The 20,190-nt window shown below is 48.5% G+C and overlaps 1 protein-coding gene across 3 annotated transcripts in view; it reads left to right on the forward strand.

The window, feature by feature from the left end:
- LOC126284013 (lysosome membrane protein 2-like) overlaps positions 1-20,190 on the forward strand; it is a 395,168-nt gene that overhangs the window by 157,859 nt on the left and 217,119 nt on the right. For all 3 annotated transcript variants that reach the window (XM_049982556.1, XM_049982555.1, XM_049982557.1), the window contains exon 2: positions 14,213-14,408. In XM_049982556.1, coding sequence (XP_049838513.1) covers positions 14,231-14,408 — 178 coding nt within the window. In that variant the 5' untranslated portion in view covers positions 14,213-14,230. The remainder of the gene's footprint in view (positions 1-14,212; positions 14,409-20,190) is intronic.

The raw sequence follows: 20,190 nt of genomic DNA on the forward strand, positions 1-20,190 counted from the left end.
GTACGAAAGCAAGCCTATCGTGATTAATAGCACAGAGGATCACCTTGTACTAACCTGAGTACAATTCAAGTAAAGTTCAGTGGCAGAGTAAAAATGTGCTCCACGCATCTAAACTTTTCACACGCGTAGCGCGTTCATGTGGCATTGCTAATGTATTTGCGCTGCAGTCGTGAATGTCCGGTACTGGCGGTGAATAAAATTAACTCTGATGAAATGGCTGTGACGTTAGTGTGTGACAGGTGAGCCATTGGTACATAAAATCTCGCCACTCGCAGTAGTGACACGTGTTTACTCCATTGGCCAAGCTTTCAGAAAAAAAAAGGTATTCGAACATCAGACAGCGTCCTCCAAGGGAAACTACAGTCAGAGACGACTGATAAATCACGTTTTAAAAAGTCGTGGCTAAGGTAGCTTCTATGCATGTATTCATTTCGGGAACTACACCTAGCGACCTGGCGCAGTCGTAAGACACTGGATTTGTATGCGGAAAGGCTTCGACCATCCCTAATTTGGTTTTGCGTGGTTTTCTTACATAGCTTAAGGCAAATGTCTTTATGGGTTCTTAGAAAAGACTTGGTCGCTTTCCGTCGAGATGTTCCCAATTCCATTTTGTGCTTCATATTCAATGACGGCGTCGACCATGGAACATTAAAACAGTTTCCATCCTTTCGGAGTACACTCCATGGTAATGTCCGAAGCCATTCTGCAGAAGTAGTTGCAAATGGGGCAGATGAAATGCACTAGTGTAAAGTTCACTCGTAATTCGGGCACCGGTGATGTGCCCATTCGCAGTTTTTCAGCACAGGGTCGCGATTCTCCGGTGAGCACTCATGTGCCACGACATAGGAACAGGCCATTGCAGCAGTTCTTCTGAATGCATGCCGCAATCATAATCCTCGCCTCCAGCAGTCACCCTTGCTCTCTACCCTCCACTTCAGACCCTAAACCACGCTTGCAGGCCTGAGCAGATTAGATAAATGCCCTACATACAGCGTAAGGCGGTGGTTGATACCCTCACATTTTAGTTACCCTGAACGACTGGGGCTCCAGTTAGTAGCATCTGCTGGGCGCCAGCTTTAAGGCCCATCTGACCGGCCTCGGTGTGGGCCTTCTCCCATGGCTTCCTCCAAACCGCGTTATTATGCATTTCTGCCGTCGACCCACAGTACACCAGCGTTTAGACATTGCAGCACACTCCCGTTTCGATAAGAAGCTGACGCGGCTGCCCCGTATTCGCCACCAGAAGGCTACCTGCATGTGGAAGCTTAATGTTCTCCACCCCCTTACCCCCCCCCCCCCCCCGCCCAACATCTTTGGGTGCTGGCAATGCTATTCTTACCTTTATTTACTGCACTATGGTTTTGTCCATTAAGATTGTCAGGGTTGTGGCTCAGGGCTCCTTCTACTCTAACCCAACTTGACCTCTGACTATCGGTTTATTTCGCACTAGTCCCATAGACAGTCTCTTCGCAAAAGCAGCGAGGATTCCACCTCTATAAATACGACGGATTTATGTATGTTTACAAGTGAGATATTCAGCCGCCAAGTAATAGTTACAATTCCTGGTGAAACTTTCAGCTGTAGTAATCTGCTCTAGTGTGACACTAGTGTTAGTAGCTGTCGATGTGGACTTTCCTTGACGCAGATCATGATACAAAGTTAATATTGTGATGGTTACGTAATATGGTGGGATTCGTAAATTACTTACGTCGAGATTATGGTTTAACTTTCCTGCTGTTCATATCAGCTAAGCTTGACACTGGTAATTGACCGATACAAATAGCGAATTGTGCAAAATAAATGACAGTTGAAACTCGTGGTTTCGTACGCAATGACTATTCGATGATTCCCTGACCATCCCAGATAACCTGTCCCCTTTGCAAACGAAGGGCGTCTCCCTCATAATACCCGCCCTCGGGTGGGATTGCCGGTTGGAATGCGTCTCACTTCCCTGTATCGAGATCTCCACCTCCCCTCAGAAGACTTGCCCCTTGTATTTCCTCCCGCACACCCCTCCCTCTAAGTGACGCCTAGAACAGGGATTAGGATCCAACTATTCCTAAGATCTCATTCCCCCTGTGATATTCTGGCGCCTTGTACTTTCAATCTTCTACATTGATGGTTCGAAAACGGTAGATAAGATATACGCTTCAGCGTCTCCTGCGCGGCATGGAATACCATTTATTGCCGGGGTTATGTAGTGTGTTCGTAGCAGAGCTGCTAGCTATTAACAGGACCCTCAGTTTTATTACCCAGCTCTCCTTCCACGGTGTTTCAATATGTACCGACTCAACGAGCAGCACAGGTTGGTCTCTGCTATCCATGACCTTCTCTCTGCCCTTGGCCATGCTGCCTAGTCTGGGTCCCAAGCAGTGTGAGCATCCGAGGGGATGAAATGGCTGATCATTTGGCTACAGAAGTAGATACGTACTCGCCGCCCCCTCCCCCCCCCCCCGGTTCCCTTTCACGATTAGATATGTGGATATACATCAAATCTGTTTACCCAAAAATGGACTGACATCTGTCACACTATTGCTCTCACTAATAAACTCCGCACAATCAAAGAGACTACAGCAGTTCAGCGCTCTTCCTTCCGCTCCTCTCTGAAGGAGTCCACTTAAAACACTGGACTGTCGCGAAGAAGTCCGCAGCTCGTAGTCTAGTGGCTAGCGTTGCTCCCTCTCGATCACGAATTCTTGGGTACGATTCCCGGCCAGGTTTAGGACATTCTCTGCCCGGGGAATGGTTGTTAGTGTCGTCTTCATCATTTCATAATCATCCTCATCATTCGGGACAGTGACTAAATTGGATTTTGAAAAAAGTTGGACTGTGATTTTGTACGGGCGCTGATGACCACGCAGTTGAGCGCCCCACGAACCAATCATCATCCACGGAACAAATAGTCCTGTCATTGGAAAAGTCAGGTGCAGCTATTATACCGGGAATTGTGCATACAGTACACATGTCAAAACGTGGTTACTTTCCACAACTGTCGTATTATGTTATCCTTTTTACAGGGTTTGACCATGATGTATAACCAGTGGATAGGGAAATCAGACTACTAGTTCTTTACCTAAGAGTTTTCTCGCTCTTAGAAACAAACACTGAATCTATCGACTTTCTGTACAACGTTCATCAAGGGGTCTGTCTAATGGATTTACGGTCTCCTATCTATCTAAGCAAAGAAACGGTTAAGCTTCAGAAAAGCAGGAGACGTGAATTTGGTCTAATTTCCTGCTGTTCCCTACCAGAGCTTCACAAATAAATATACACTTGTCATGATATGGGTCTGAGAAAGACACGAATCGGTCACATACATATATATTTATGTAGAAAGGCCACGCATTTTCAATCGTCGCTGTGATAAAAAGAAAATTTGGCTGTTGGGACTCCCGTGGTTGCATTTTGTATAACCAATGAATTAAATACCTAAATATTCCAATAGCACAACACACATTTAAATTTAAGGAACTTCGTTTGTACCTTTCTCTTAACAAATGATTTGCCAAAAGCCAAAGGTAGGGTGTGGTCACCCCATATCGTCATGCTGTATTTTTACGCAAACCATTCTTCATAATTAATGAGCCACATAACACTCTTCACTTCAGTGAACTTCATTTACAGCTGAAAAAATTTGTCTTTACCTTACTCGAAACTTAAACTTAAAAAATCTCAGTATTTCTGTATGACCAGTTAGTCTCTTTAGCAAAATATACTCACTTTCACTTTACTTATTAGCACAAAGAGGTTTTACGCAACACATCCAATACATTGTCCCTAAGCGTTTACAATTTATACAAACGGCAACTTGCACAACTATAGAAAATTACGTACACTAAAATTTTTCGTTTCATTAACGCATGGCAAAATACTGTATAGTAAATTATACATTTTGCATATTTCTTTACATAACTTACATACATACATACATTAGCAAAGCACTGTAACGTCGCATATATCAAAATTTATATATAGTCCTAGCATGCCACAGTTATATTACCACAAATTTTAAAGGCAAAACTATAAGTTAGAGGAGTTACTAAATAAGCGTTACACACTGCCTTCCGCCGTCTAAGCATCGGTCATATTAGGCTTACTCCTTATTTTCTCTTGCGTAGCGAGCCACTCCCACAACGTGGCAGGGGATCCAGACTGACAGTGTCCCTTAGATTGGTGGAATGTCCTGTTCTTTTGGGCCCTCCGTGCCAAGTATAGCCTTCTAGATCCCTTGTTGACATTGCGGACTATTCTCGGATGGGTGAAGTGGTAATCACTTTCCTTTGCGTAAGTGGTTTTCATTTCCAGTTAAAAGGTTTTGCTTTACTGTTAGGGCTGGGTGATAGTGGTTCTAGCACCGCTTCATGTTTCCTGGATCTGAGACCCATGACCATTCCTACAAACGAAGACAGCTCTTTTATCCCTCCGTTTTTCCGGTATTTAGACGTGCAACTGTGTTGTGAGTGTGCGTGCGTTTGTTTAGTTTCGTCGCCTTATAGTTTCACTACTGTGACTGGGTCCTCCCTCTTTAAGCGGAAGCAGGGATGATCATCTCGCCTTTTAGTCCTATAACTCCCCTTAGTCAATCATGGGTTCTTAAGACTGAAGATGCTTTGATTTACAAGAAACATGCGTCATTGATAAATAAGTGAATCGTAATTTCTACATCGCAACCAAGAGTGTTTTCTTCTCATTGTAATCCTTTGACCGTTTGTCTATGGTTCTTTTTAATACATCGTGGGTAATTTTCGTGTTTAAAGAAAAAACCTTGTTGTAGTGACAATTAGTTTCCCTTCATAGACTCGCATCGTCCCCCATTAATACACTACTGGCCAATAAATTGGTACACCAAGAAGAAATGCCGATGATAAACATTTCCATTCAATTTGGGTGTATAGGTACTGAGAAATCAGTACCCAGAACAACCACCTCTGGCCGTAATAACGGCCTTGATACGCCTGGCCATGGAGTCAGAGCTTGGATGGCGTATGCAGGTACAGCTGCCCATGCAGCTTCAACACGATACCACAGTTCATCAAGAGTAGTGACTGGCGTATTGTGGTGAGCCAGTTGCGCGGCCACCATTGACCAGACGTTTCCAGTTGTGAGAGATCTAGAGAATGTTCTGGCCAGAGCAGCAGTCGCACATTTTCTGTATCCAGAAAGACCCGTACAGGACCTGCCCCCCCTGTGGGTTCGGGGGTAAGAATAGGCCCAAGGTATTCCTGCCTGTCGTAAGAGGCGACTAAAACGAGTCTCAAACGTTTTGGCCTTGTGAGATGGTCCCCTAACGGGTTTGACCTCCATCCTTCTAAATTTTCCGAAGAGCGAGCCGATTGGGGAAGGGCGCCTTACAAGGAGCGATGTGTCCATCATGCATTACCATCTCTAGCCAGGTTTGTCGTCATCGCTTAGCAGTCCCGCTCACCTACCGTCTCTTGGGTGTGGATTTGTTCTTGGGTGCAGTTTATTGCAGTCTGCTACGCTGTGTCGCTTTATGCGCCAATGACGATATTGGACTACATCACCTGAAATCCAGCACGGTAGGCAGTCCGTTGTGGTGGGGCCGCCATGTACCCTGTTGGTTGTAGCCCCCTGACTACACAGGGATCGCTCTGCTGATGCCAGCGCAGTTAACTCCCCACGTATGCCAAGGAGTAGATGCCTATCTCCTTGGGGCATTGGGACTCCCGGCAATGGCCATCCTGCCAGGTGGTCGTTGCTGAGACTGGGTGGCGCCCGTGGGGAGGGCCCTTGGTCGGAGTAGGTGGCATCAGGGCGGATGACCCGCAATGAAGCGTGGTACATCATCTCTTGCTGGCGGCCAGCCGCCAGCAGTCTCTAAGCGTTCCAGGGCTCAATACAACGCAACTACATATGACCCCAAATCGTTCCCCTCCCTGGCTACACCATGGGAGGAACGAAAGACTAAGGATGCCAGCGAACCATACTCGCCCCGCTACCTGGTGTGTACGAGAGCTGATGGGGAATCCTTTACATCCATGAAGCCTCAGTTCTTCGTCGAACACTTTGAGGACAAGTTCGGGGAGGTGGAGAGCTTGTCCAAAATGCGCTCGGGCTCGGTTTCGATCAAATCGGCGTCCTCCGCCCAGTCCCGCCGGTTACTCGATTGTAACAAGCTGGGGGATGTTCCGGTTACAATCACGCCCCATAAGAGTCTTAATATTGTCCAGGGCATAATATTCCATCGGGACCTATTGCAGTCCGATGACGAGCTTCGCGCCAATTTAGAGCGGCGAGGTGTTCACTTCGTCCGGCGCGTACATCGTGGTCCAAGGGATAAGCAGGTTGCCACCGGTGCCTTCATCTTGGCCTTCGAGGGTGATACCTTACCTGAGAAGGTCAAGGTGATGGTCTATCGTTGTGACATCAAGCCATATATCCCTCCCCCGATGCGGTGCTTTAAGTGCTGGAAGTTCGGGCATATGTCTTCCCGCTGTACTTCCAGCCTCACATGTCGAGATTGTGGACGCCCATCACATACCAATACTCCATGTGCTCCGCCTCCCATCTGTGTAAACTGCGGAGAGCACCACTCGCCTTGCTCGCCGGACTGCAGGATCTTCCAGAAAGAGCGCAAAATCATGGAGTATAAGACCCTGGACCGCCTGATATACACTGAGGCCAGGCAGAAGTTCGAACGCCTCCATCCTGTTCGAATGACTGCCTCCTACGCTACTACTGTTAGGGCCCCATTAGCTCTCCCTCAGACTGCCACCTCTCAGAGCCGAAATGCTACACCTGCCCCCTTGATGGTGGGGGGCACTTCACTCCCTGCTGCTCCTGCACTACCTGCCTCAGGAGCAGCAACCCCCCAACCATTGGGGACATCAGTCCCCACTTCTAAGCTGGGGAAGCCTCAAACTTCCCCGGATCGAATAGCACGGAAAGGTTCCCTTGGATCCCTTCCTTCCCAGGTTTCCGCCTCAGGGAAGGGTGACTTCAGCCAATGGAAGTAAAGCAGACCAGCGGCTGGTCGCAGGGCTTCCCGCTCCTCCTCCGTCCCGGAGACTGACTCGCTGGAGCCCTCCCAGCCAATGAAACCCAAGGACCAGAGAGACAAGACGAAGAAGAAGACCTCTAAGGCCAAGGAACACGCGGTGGCATCCACCCCACTGCTCCCTACAGGCTCTGCGTCCGAGGATAAGGTGAAGATCCGGGCGTCCGCTGAGGACCTGGATCTCGCCGGACCCTCAGACACCATGAAAGCAGATTGTACTGGTCCTCCATCGGTGGCAGCAGGTGACCCAGTGGCGTGATCTGCCTCCTCGGCCCCTTCACGCCTTTTTCGGACATGGACAAAGCGATACTCCAGTGGAACTGCAGCGTTTTTTTCCACCACCTTGCTGAGCTTCGCCAACTCATCAGCAGTCACCCTTTCCTCTGCATTGCCCTACAGGAAACTTGGTTTCCGGCAATGCGGACCCCTGCCCTACGTGGGTATCGGGGTTATTACAAGAACTGGGCAGCTTATGAGAGAGTATCTGGTGGAGTCTGCGTCTACATCCTTAACTCTGTCTACAGCGAATGTGTACATCTTCATACACCTTTAGAGGCTGTCGCTGTAAGGATGTGGACGCCTCAGCCTATTACTGTCTGCAGTTTGTATCTTCCGCCAGATGGTGATGTCTCGCGTCATGTGTTGGCTGCATTGATAGCACAACTGCCTCCTCCTTTTGTGTTACTGGGCGACCTTAACGCCCATAACCGCCTGTGGGGTAGCGCCGCGATTACTGGCCGGGGTAGAGATGTCAAGACTCTTCTCTCGCAGCTTGACCTCTGCCTCTTAAACACGGGAGAGCCGACACATTTCAGCGTAGTACATGGCACATTTTCGGCCATCGACCTTTCTATCTGCAGCCCCGGACTTTCACCATCCATCCACAGGAGTGTCCATGACGACTTACGTGGTAGTGACCATTTCCCCATCTTCCTGTCACTATCACAGCGTCACTCTTCTGAACGCCCCTCCAGATGGGCTCTGAATAAGGCTGATTGGGGCTTGTTCTCCTCTCTCGCCACTATCGCACCTCTTTCCTATGACACAATTGATGCGGTGGTTCAGTCGGTCACCACTGGCATCGTTTCTGCGGCGGCATCTGCGATTCCCTGTTCATCCGGGTCCCCTCGGCGGAGGACTGTGCCTTGGTGGGCGCCCGAGATCGCAGAGGCGATTAGAGATCGCCGGCGGGCTCTTCAACGCCATAATCGGCACCCATCCTTGGAAAACCTCATCGTTTTTAAACAGCTCCGTGCCCGTGCCCGACGCCTTATTCGCCAACGGAAGCAGGAGTGCTGGGAACGGTATGTTTCCACCATTGGCGTCCGTACCTCTGCATCGCAGGTTTTGGGCTAAGATTAGGCGACTCCATGGCTATCGGCCGCCTGTCTCTGTCCCTGGGCTTTCGCTGAATGGAGTGGTGTGTTCTGACTCCGACACGATTGCGGACCGGTTAGCAGCGCATTTTGCTCAGTGTTCCGCATCTACGAATTACCCACTGGCCTTCCGCTCCCGGAAAGAGCGGTTGGAAAGTTGGAGGCTTTCCTTTCACACGCGCCACGCGGAGTCGTACAATGCTCCTTTCAGCGACTGGGAATTCCAGAGTGCACTATCTGCTTGCCCTGATACGGCTCCTGGGCCAGACCGCATCCACAGCCAGATGCTGAAACACCTCTCTGTGACTTGCCAGCGACGCCTCCTAGATGTTTTCAACCGAATCTGGGTTGAGGGTGTGTTCCCGTCTCAATGGCGAGAAAGCATCGTCCTCCCCGTGTTGAAACCTGGCAAGAACCCGCTGCAGGTGGACAGCTACCGCCCTATAAGCCTCACCAACGTTCTTTGAAAGTTGCTAGAACGTATGGTGAGCTGGAGGTTGAGTTGGCTCCTCGAGTCTCGAGGCCTTCTGGCTCCGTCTCAGGGTGGGTTCCGTAAAGGCCGCTCTGCCGTCAATGATCTGGTCTCCCTAGAGTCCGCCGTCCGTACAGCCTTTGCACGCCGCCAACATCTGGTTGCCGTCTTCTTCGACATGCGGAAGGCGTACGATACGACTTGGCGATATCACATCCTGGCCACACTTCATGGGTGGGGTCTTAGGGGCCCACTCCCGATTTTTATTCAGAATTTTCTGTCGTCTCGTTCCTTCCACGTGCAAGTTGCTGCGTCCCATAGTTCCTCCCGGGTCCAGGAGAACGGGGTCCCACAGGGGTCTGTCCTCAGTGTCTCCCTGTTTTTAATTGCGGTCAATGGGCTCGCTGAGGCGGTGGGATCGTCCGTCGCAGCTTCGTTGAATGCAGACGACTTCTGCCTCTACTACAGCTCCGCTGGCATTGCAATTGCTGAGCGCCAGCTGCAGGGCGCTATCCGCAAGGCGCAGTCGTGCTCTGTAGCGCACGGCTTCCAGTTTTCGGCCGCTAAGACCTGCGTTATGCATTTCTGCCGGCGTCGCACGGTTCACCCTTAGCCACGCCTTTACCTTGACGGTGAACTTCTTGCTGTGGTAGAGACGCATCGGTTCTTGGGACTGGTATTTGATGCCCGGTTGACTTGGCTGCCTCATATTAGGCAGCTTAAACAAACATGCTGGCGGCATTTAAACGCTCTCCGTTGCCTTAGCCACACCGGATGGGGTGCCGATCGGTCCACCCTTCTCCGGCTGTATCAAGCGCTGATCCAGTCCCGCCTTGATTATGGGTGTGTGGCTTATGGTTCGGCATCGCCATCAGCATTGCAATTGCTGGATCCCATCCATCACTGCGGGATCCGACTCGCCACAGGAGCATTTCGGATAAGCCCTGTTGAATGCTTACTTGTGGAGGCTGGTGTTCCTCCATTGCGGATCCGGCGCGACCGACTTCTGGCCGCTTATGCTGCCCACGTTTGTAGCTTGCCAGGGCATCCCAACTACCGTCTCCTGTTCGCGCACTCGATCGTCCATCTTCAGGAACAGGCGGCGCCGGTCAGGGTGTACGATCGCGGTTCGCATCCGGGCTCTACTGTGTGGGATTGAGTTTTTTCCTCTTCCGCCTGTTTTCCGGGCCAATTTCCGTCTGCCCCCTTGGTGTGTGCGCCGACCATGCATTCGGCTGGATTTGGCACAGGGTCCGAAAGACTCGGTCCCTCCTCCGGCCCTCCGCCGCCGCTTTGTTTCTCTCCTTGCCGAGTTTCCCGGATCTGCCGTGGCCTATACCGACGGTTCGATGGTCTCTGGTCGCACTGGTTACGCTCTTACTCTAGAGGATCATTGTGAGCAACGGTCGCTGGCACCCGGGAACAGTGTATACACTGCCGAGTTGGTTGCCATCTATCGCGCCCTAGAGTATATCCGCTCCCGCTCAGGTGAGTCCTTTGTCAACTGTAGTGACTCCCTGAGTGGTTTACGAGCTCTTGACCAGTGCTTTCCTCGTTCCCGTCTGGTGATGGCCATCCACGAGTCGCTCCATGCTCTTGCCCGTTGCGGCCGCCCCGTGGTCTTAGTTTGGACCCCAGGTCATGTCGGCATCCCGGGCAATGAGCGGGTTGACACGCTGGCTAAACAGGCAGTGAGTTCACCGGCTCTGGAACTCGGCCTTATGGAGTGTGATCTCCTGTCGCTTTTGCGCCGGAAAGTGCTTGGTGCCTGGGGTGACGAGTGGCGCACCCTGCCCACGCCCAACAAACTTCGGGCGGTGAAGGAGACTACCGGTGTGTGGCGCTCCTCCACGCGGGCCTCTCGGAAGGACTCTGTCGTCCTCTGCCGGCTGCGCGTTGGCCGCACGTGGCTGACGCATGGCCATTTGTTGCGCCGGGAGGACCCACCGCTATGTCGCTGCGGGGCAGCTCTGACGGTGGTCCACATTTTGGTGGACTGCCCGCTTTTAACAGGACTCAGGCAGACGTTTGCGCTGCCTGATACCCTCCCTGCCCTTTTATGTGATGACGTTGCTATGGCGGACCTCGTGTTGAGTTTTATTCGGGCAGGGGGTTTTTATCGTATGATTTGAGTGTTTGTCCTTTTATTTCCTGTATTGACTTGGGCCTTGGCCTGTGGTTTTAAACTGTGGGTTATAATGTCATTTGGTGGTTGGCTTTTCCTAATTTTCATGGTCGGCCAACCACCTTCACACTCGGTGTGATTTTAGTTCCGTTTGTCTGGTCTTTGTCTGTCTTTCTTGTATTGTGTCGTCCCTTTTCTCAGTTCTCCGTTTTTAACGACTGACAGTTATTATTTCGTGTGATTTTATCGTGGAACAAGGGACCGATGACCTTAGCAGTCTGGTCCCTTCAATCCCACACCCAACCAACCAACCAACCAGGACCTGCAACATGCGGTCGTGCATTGTCCTGTTCAAATGCAGGGTTTCGCAGGGATCGAATGAAGGGTAGAGCCACGGCTCATAACACATCTGAAATGTAACGTCCACTGTTCAAAGTGCCGTCAATGCGAATAAGAGGTGACCGAGACGTGTAACCAATAGCACCCCATACCATCACGCCGGGTGATACGCCAGTATTCGATGACGAATACACGCTTCCATTGTGTATTCACCGCGATGTCGCCAAACATGGATGCGACCATCATGATGCTGTAAACAGAACCTGGATTCATCCGAAAAAATGACATTTTGCCATCGTGCACCCAGGTTCGTCGTTGAGTACACCATCGCCGGCGATCCAGTCGGTAATGCAGCGTCAAGGTAACCGCAGCCATGGTCTCAGAGCGGACAGACCATGCTGCTGCAAACGTCGTTGAACTGTTCGTGCAGATGGTTGTTGTCATGCTAACGTCTCCATCTGTTGACCCAGGAATCGAGACGTGGCTGCACGATCACTTACAGCCATGCGGATAAGATGCGTCATCTCGACTGCTACTGATAAGAGGCCGTTGGGGTCCAGCGCGACGTTCCGTATTACCCTCCTGAACCAACCGATTGCATATTCTAACAGCAGCAATGTCGCGATACGATAAACCGCAATCGTGATAGGTTACAATCCGACTTTGATAAAGACGGAAACGTGATGGTACGCATTTCTCCTCCTTACACGGGGCATCCGAACAACGTTTCACCAGGCAACGCCGGTCAACTGCTGTTTGTGTGTGAGAAATCGGTTGGAAACTTTCCTCATGTCAGCACGTTGTAGGTGTCGCCACTGGCGCCAACCTTGAGTGAATGCTCTGAAAAGCTAATCGTTTGCATATCACAGCATAGTCTTCCTGTCGGTTAAATCTGGCGTCTGTAGCACGTCATCTTCGTGTGTAGCAATTGTAAGGGCGAGTAGTTTACTTCTACACTCCTGGAAATTAAAATAAGAACACCGTGAATTCATTGTCCCAGGAAGGGGAAACTTTATTGACACATTCCTGGGGTCACATATATCACATGATCACACTGACAGAACGACAGGCACATAGACACAGGCAACAGAGCATGCACAATCTCGGCACTAGTACAGTGTATATCCACATTTCGCAGCAATGCAGGCTGCTGTTCTCCCATGGAGACGATCGTAGAGATGCTGGATGTAGTCCTGTGGAACGGCTTGCCATGCCATTTCCACCTGGCGCCCCAGTTGGACCAGCGTTCGTGCTGGACGTGCAGACCACGTGAGACGACGCTTCATCCAGTCCCAAACATGCTCAATGGGGGGACAGATCCGGAGAACTTGCTGGCCAGGATAGTTGACTTACACCTTCTAGAGCACGTTGGGTGGCACGGAATACATGCGGACGTGCATTGTCCTGTTGGAACAGCAAGTTCCCTTGCCGGTCTAGGAATGGTAGAACGATGGGTTCGATGACGGTTTGGATGTACCATGCACTATTCAGTGTCCCCTCGACGATCACCAGAGGTGTACGGCCAGTGTAGGAGATCGCTCCCCACACCATGATGCCGGGTGTTGGCCCTGCGTGCCTCGGTCGTATGCAGTCCTGATTGTGGCGCTCACCTGCACGGCGCCAAACACGCATAAGACCATCATTGGCACCAAGGCAGAAGCGACTCTCATCGCTGAAGACGACACGTCTCCATTCGTCCCTCCATTCACGCCTGTCGCGACACCACTGGAGGCGGGCTGCACGATGTTGGGGCGTGAGCGGAAGACGGCCTAATGGTGTGCGGGACCGTAGCCCAGCTTCATGGAGACGGTTGCGAATGGTCCTCGCCGATACCCCAGGAGCAACAGTGTCCCTAATTTGCTGGGAAGTGGCTGTGCGGTCCCCTACGGCACTGCGTAGGATCCTACGGTCTTGGCGTGCATCCATGCGTCGCTGCGGTCCGTTTCCAGGTCGACGGGCACGTGCACCTTCCACCGACCACTGGCGACAACATCGATGTACTGTGGAGACCTCACGCCCCACGTGTTGAGCAATTCGGCGGAACGTCCACCCGGCCTCCCGCATGCCCACTATACGCCCTCGCTCAAAGTCCGTCAACTGCACATACGGTTCACGTCCACGCTGTCGCGGCATGCTACCAGAGTTAAAGGCGGTTCCTGGTGTGTCCGCTGTGCCGTGCGTGTGATCATTGCTTGTACAGCCCTCTCGCAGTGTCCGGAGCAAGTATGGTGGGTCTGACACACCTGTGTCAATGTGTTCTTTTTTCCACTTCCAGGAGTGTACATGAATGTTCCTGTACCCATTATTTCATGGTTGGTTGGTTGGTTGGTTGGTTGGTTGGTTGGTTGGTTGGTTGGTTGGTTGGACCTCAACACGCACTCCGCCGTTATGGGGGAGGGATGAAGGGGGAGGGGTAGAGACAGTGTGGAGCTACGTGATGGAGAAGCAGCGGCTCTAGTCACGCAAACCGACAATGGCCGGGAGAGCGGTGTCTTATCACACATGCCCCTTTATATCTGCATCCATTGACGCCTACATGCTGAGGATGAAACGGCCGTCGGTCGGTACCTTTGCGTATTATGAGGCCTGATCGCACGGAGTTTAATTGGTGTTCCGGTATTAACAGATACAAATAAGATGGTTCCGTTAAGCGACAGTATCCCTGTTTTAAATTTATTTGAATGGTCATTTGGGATGTTTCCCGGCCACCATAATCAGTTCCTGTGCATCACAGTGGTATGTACCCAACCTCAACCGACACCTCACACATTTTGCATAGTCTTCAACTTCTAACTCGTAGTCTTACTTCGTATGTGTCTCTGTAGTAACTACAGGCGACTAGGGCTAGTCTGCATCTTGGTGACTGTCTTGTGGATTTCTAGGCGTAGCGCTGCCTGAGGATGGAGAGCGACACCGCGAGCGCCACGGACTCGTCCTGCGGCGCGCTGCTGGACGAGAAGCGCCACCTGCAGAGGCCGGAGCGACCCAGGCTGCGGCGGCGCGGGCGTGGCCGCGGCGGCCACGGACAGCGACAGCACTTCTGCCCGCAGTGGGCGCGCACCTTCTGCACCGCCGCAGGTGGGTTAGTCAGCGGTAGCGGTAGCGGCACGTGCGCGCCACTTAACGCTCCAAGTAGTTCCCAGGCAAGTGTTAACCTGGCTCAGTGGTTTGCGAGGAGCGGCAAAATATTCTGTTCAAGTCTGGAGGCTTTCGTGGTCATTGACATTGTTGAGAAACATATCTGGATTGTTCTCACCACATTCCTCTGGGAATTTCTAGTACTTCGTTTCGACCTCCACCCCGATGTCATCTTCTGAACAGTTTTCATGTTTCATGCTGGCTTTAACGCCCATGACCCATAGTAGAACCCTCCGTAAACTTTGTTTTAAGAGCATCACCTACGGTCCAGTGTACACTCCACAACAAAATTAAAGGATCTCAAAGCCCTCTTATTGTCTTCCATTTCGATGGATAAGTTTGAAATTTGGCTTAAAACTGCTTACTGCCTTAGGGATAGGGATGGATGGATGGATGGAGAGAGATAGGGATAGGGATGGATGGATGGAGAGAGATAGGGATAGGGATGGATGGATGGAGAGAGATAGGGATAGGGACAGGGATAGGGATGGATGGATGGAGAGAGAGTGGACATTTTAAAGTTAATGTGAGCTGTAAGGTGACTTCGGAATATCATGTTCGCATCTGATTTTGCAACAGGTCTGCGCAGTGTCACCATGGGGGTGTCAGGCCATGGGCAGGTCGAAACTCTAACGTACACTTCACCCTTCTTTTGACGCCTCTGCTATAGAGTTCAGAACCACAACACCCAGCGTTGAAATTACGCCCTTTAATATTGGTGGCCGCATTGCCACTCATTATCGACATGAAAAGACCTCAGGACGTGAAATAACGGGCGTCAACGAAACCACGTCTTCCCTTGGATCGTTGATTGCCACACATTCCGCGGTCGAAAGCGACAGTTCAAAGCGAGATAACTAAGAGAGAGACGTTGGTGACCACGTTCGCCACTGATACAAACCCGTGGGTGTATCAATACTACTTGGACGACATCGTGGGGCTACAACCAAATTGAAAGTGATGTGATCCACCTGTGGAGTAGTCCGACCGAAATGTTTACTCTTTTTATAGAGGGTGGCAGCGCTAGGGACCATCCAAAACCTTTGAGATCACATTCAGATTTCGTAGAAACAGAAAAGCGTTTTTATGCTTACAGAGTTTCGTAAAAGTGAATCTTTAATTTTGTCGCTCAGTGTACATTTCTGTGCTTAGCGTTTAGTCTTGTAATGTTGGAGACATCATCAGAGACTATAAACTCAGCCGTTTCAAACGTAAACAAGCTCAGCAAGACGATATATTTATACATACATGCGTAGCAGCCGGTTCTTCGATGCCACCAGACAACCACGTAAGATCGGTTAGTCGTGCCGACGTGTTCTGTGAAACTTGAGGGAGGAATAATTTGCGCTGTTAGCTTTATTAACATCAAGGCCAACCACTTTGCTAACATCAATCCTCTTCCTTTTCTGTTAAAGTAATTGTTGTGCTTTTGAATTTGTACGGCCTCTCAGTGCATCCTAGCATGGTAATGGTCAGATAACTGTGAAGCCATACTATTGGAGAGACCATAGTTTCTCGGCCTCAGTGCCATTGTCAGCTAGGGCATGTAAAGTACCTGAACAGCATCAGATATTGAGTTACCTCTGCGAGGGACAGGAAGATTATGCCGATTTGTCGGTGTCTTCTCGACAACTGCTGTTCTGCTCATTAGGCCAGGTGTTGAAGCTTCTTTTTGTAGTTCATATGTATGTCTAAGGAATGTTTTCCCACTCCTGCCGTGGCAGGTGGCAGTTCCAGAACTTCTGCAGTGATCAAATAATAATACACCTTTCATGTTGATTTAAGCACTGTCTCAATATCGTCTTAGTACTTTGCTCATGCGATCTGTGATGGTTTTGTACGAATAGATGAAAGTTTTCATTTTAGTTCCTTTTCACTTCTATCACCAGACCTCTTAGGATGTAGAGACGTTGTAACCTCCCAAAGATCTTTATTTAATAACTTCCCAACAGTAAAAAATGTAATTCTATAATTCACATTCAGTGTAACTGCCCACAGTAAAAGTTCCGAAACCTCACAACAGTAAAAAATATAACCATAACATTGACATTTAGCGTAACCTACCAACAGATAAATTCCGTAACCTAACAATAATACAATGCGATTAATCTCTCAATAAAATTGTCGCTCACTTACAACCTTTCAATAATGACTGTGAATTTAAACCGGTAAATTTAGAACGTCAGCAGTGCTGCGTCATGGCCCTGAAAATTCATTCTGAATAAATTGAAAATTTTTAACTCAATTAGGTCGCCGGATAACGCGTATATATCTGCTCCTATAAGAAATTTTTCTGGCGCAGTTCTGTGCTATGCTGCCCGATAGATTTGTCATGTATAAAAACAACTGATTTTTTCCTTTCAATAATCTGGATGACCAAGGGTTGGAGAAATTAGTAAATTCTTTACATTGAAATGAATGATTGTCAAAAGTTACTTTTTATGAGAAAGATTATTAAGAAATTTTTTAAACATTTACATGGGACTTGGTATAACAATACTAAATATGCGCGTGGCTGCATTTACCTTATACTATAACGCTCAGGCTCCGCCATCGCTCCACCGCGACCGGCCCAGCCAACATGATACACCAGACTCCTAGCAACTACTTCTACTGCTACACAGTTCCTACTACAGTCAACACTGCTCTTTGGTCTCAGATTCTCTTATAGCTTACATATCGCAGGCAGCACGTGAGCAATCCATCTAAATTACATCAGCTCGAGTGAGCTAGCAACGAATTCTTTAATCATGGACCTCTTACGACGTTCTTATTTCTGTCAGGGATACTGTTTGTTCTGAAAGTAGTTCTTAAGAGATAGAGCTCTTTCTTCTTGTGGCTTTATAGCATCTGGTGGCCTCTCAAACATTAGAAGACGAACCGTTAGGTACCAAGGCCTAATTCGCATAATACAAATACACTCCAAAGATTCAGTGTTCAGCCACACATTAGAGGGATCCGTCGCATTTCTTACGCTATAACGGAATATACTGCCTGTCAGTTACGATATGGTAACACAATTCGTACCACAGCCACACAACACTGTGTATTTACGAAGATATTTAATCAGTTTGCAGATTCTCTCTTCAAGGTTGATCGTAGAGGCCATAACACTATAATTAACAACAGTTGTAATATGTGAGATGTGAAAATGGCATGATAAGTGCCATATTTATTTCTTTGTATAGTACCTCGCAGAGAATAGCCATGCGAAACTGGCGCCGTAAATTCTCTCTGGTCTGTCGTTCAGTTTCGAAATAGTCTGAAATCAGTCCACGAAGCATTAACTCAGTCTGCACCATCATGTTCAATAAATGCTTTGGCTTTGAGCTATTACAGTTCTCCGATGCGTACGGAGACTCTTCATTTTAATATTGCACTCAGCGTAATCTATAACATCCAGCGATACCAGTATGATTGCTGGCTTAAGTTAAGCTTCCATCGCTAATACGATGTCTGGTTTACGACCCGCCAATTGCAACTTATTTCATCGTTACCTTTACATTGTTTTAAGATGGGATGTAAAGTTCTTTTAGCCTTGAAAAGGTGCTCAAAAAATCACTTTCACTGCAACTGTGGTGAAATGAAGCCAACCAAATCTCATAAGAGTAATGGCCTAGTTTCGATAATACAGAGATTTTACTATTGTCATACCACCTCATGCAAAACAAAATAAGGCTTCACTGCCAAGAAGACTGCTGTTATTGTTGTTATGGTCTTCAGTCCTGAGACTGGTTTGATTCAGCTCTCCCTGCTACTCTATCCTCTGCAAGCTTCATCTCCCAGTACCTACTGCAACCTACATCCTTCTGAATCTGCTTAGTGTAGTCATCTCTTGGTCTCCCTCTACGATTTTTACCCTCCACACTGCCTCCAATACTAAATTGGTGATCCCTTGATGCCTCAGAACGTGTCCTACCAACCGATCCCTTCTTCTGGTCAAGTTGTGCCACAAACTTCTCTTCTCCCCAATCCGATTCAGTGCTTCATCATTAGTTATGTGATCTACCCATCTAATCTTCAGCATTCTTCTGTAGCACCACATTTCGAAAGCTTCTATTCTCTTCTTGTCCAAATTATTTATCGTCCATGATTAACTTCCATACATGGCTACACTCCGTACAAATACTTTCAGAAACGACTTCCTGACAAATCTATACTCGCTGTTAACAGATTTCTCTTCTTCAGAAACGCTTTCCTTGACATCGCCAGTCTACATTTTATATCCTCTCTACTTCGACCATCATCAGTTATTTTGCTCCCCAAATAGCAAAACTTCTTTACTACTTTAAGTGTCTCATTTCCTAATCTAATTCTCTCAGCATCACCTGACTTAATTCGACTACATTCCATTATCCTCGTTTTGCTTTTGTTGATGTTCATCTTACATACTCCTCTCAAGACACTGTCCATTGCATTCAACTGCTCTTCCAAGCCCTTTGCTGTCTCTGACAGAATTACGATGTCATCGGCGAACCTCAGTTTTTATTTCTCCTCCATGGATTTTAATACACACTCCGAATTTTTCTTTTGTTTCCTTCACTGCTTGCTCAGTATACAGATTGAATAACATCGGGGAGAGGCTACAACCCTGTCTCGCTCCCTTCCCAACCACTGTTTCCCTTTGATGTCCTTCGACTCTTACAACTGCCTTCTGGTTTCTGTACAAATTGTAAATAGCCTTTCGCTCCCTGTATTTTACCCCTGCCACCTTCAGAATTTGAAAGAGAGTATTCCAGTCAATATTGTTAAAAGCTTTCTCTAAGTCTACAAATGCTAGAAACGTAGGTTTGCCCTTTCTTAATCTAGCTTCTAAGATACGTCATAGGGTCAGTATTGCCTCACGTGTTCCAACATTTCTACGGAATCCAAACTGATCTCCCCCGAGGTCGGCTTCTACTAGTTTTTCCATTGGTCTGTAAAGAACTCACGTTAGTAATTTGCAGCTGTGGCTTATTAAACTGATAGTTCGGTAATTTTCACATCTGTCAACACCTGCTTTCTTTGGGATTGGAATTATTATATTCTTCTTGAAGTCTGAGGGTATTTCGCCTGTCTCATACATCTTGCTCACCAGATGGTAGAGTTTTGTCAGGACTGGCTCTCCCAACGCCGTCAGTAGTTGCAATGGAATGTTGTCTACTCCGGGGCCCTTGTTTCGACTCAGTTCTTTCAGTGCTCTGTCAAACTCTTCACGCAGTATCGTATCTCCCATTTCATCCTCATCTACATCCTCTTACATTTCCATAATATTGTCCTTAAGTACATCGCCCTTGTATAGACCCTCTATATACTCCTTCCAACTTTCTGCTTTCCCTTCTTTGGTTAGAACGGGGTTTCCATCTGAGCTCTTAATATTCATACAAGTGGACCTCTTTCCTCCAAAGGTCTCTTTAATTTTCCTGTAGGCAGTATCTATCTTACCCCTAGTGAGATAAGCCTCTACATCCTTACATTTATCCTCTAGCCATCCCTGCTTAGCCATTTTGCACTTCCTGTCTATCTCATTTTTGAGACGTTTGTATTCCTTTTTGCCTGCTTCATTACTGCATTTTAATATTTTCTCCTTTTATCAATTAAATTCAATATTTCTTCTGTTACCCAAGGATTTCTACTAGCCCTCGTCTTTTTACCTACTTGATCCTCTGCTGCCTTCAGTACTTCATCCCTCAGAGCTACCCATTCTTCTTCTACTGTATTTCTTTCCCCCATTCGTGTCAAT

Source organism: Schistocerca gregaria, chromosome 8, assembly GCF_023897955.1.
Source record: "Schistocerca gregaria isolate iqSchGreg1 chromosome 8, iqSchGreg1.2, whole genome shotgun sequence".
NCBI classification, from domain to species: Eukaryota; Metazoa; Arthropoda; class Insecta; order Orthoptera; family Acrididae; genus Schistocerca; species Schistocerca gregaria.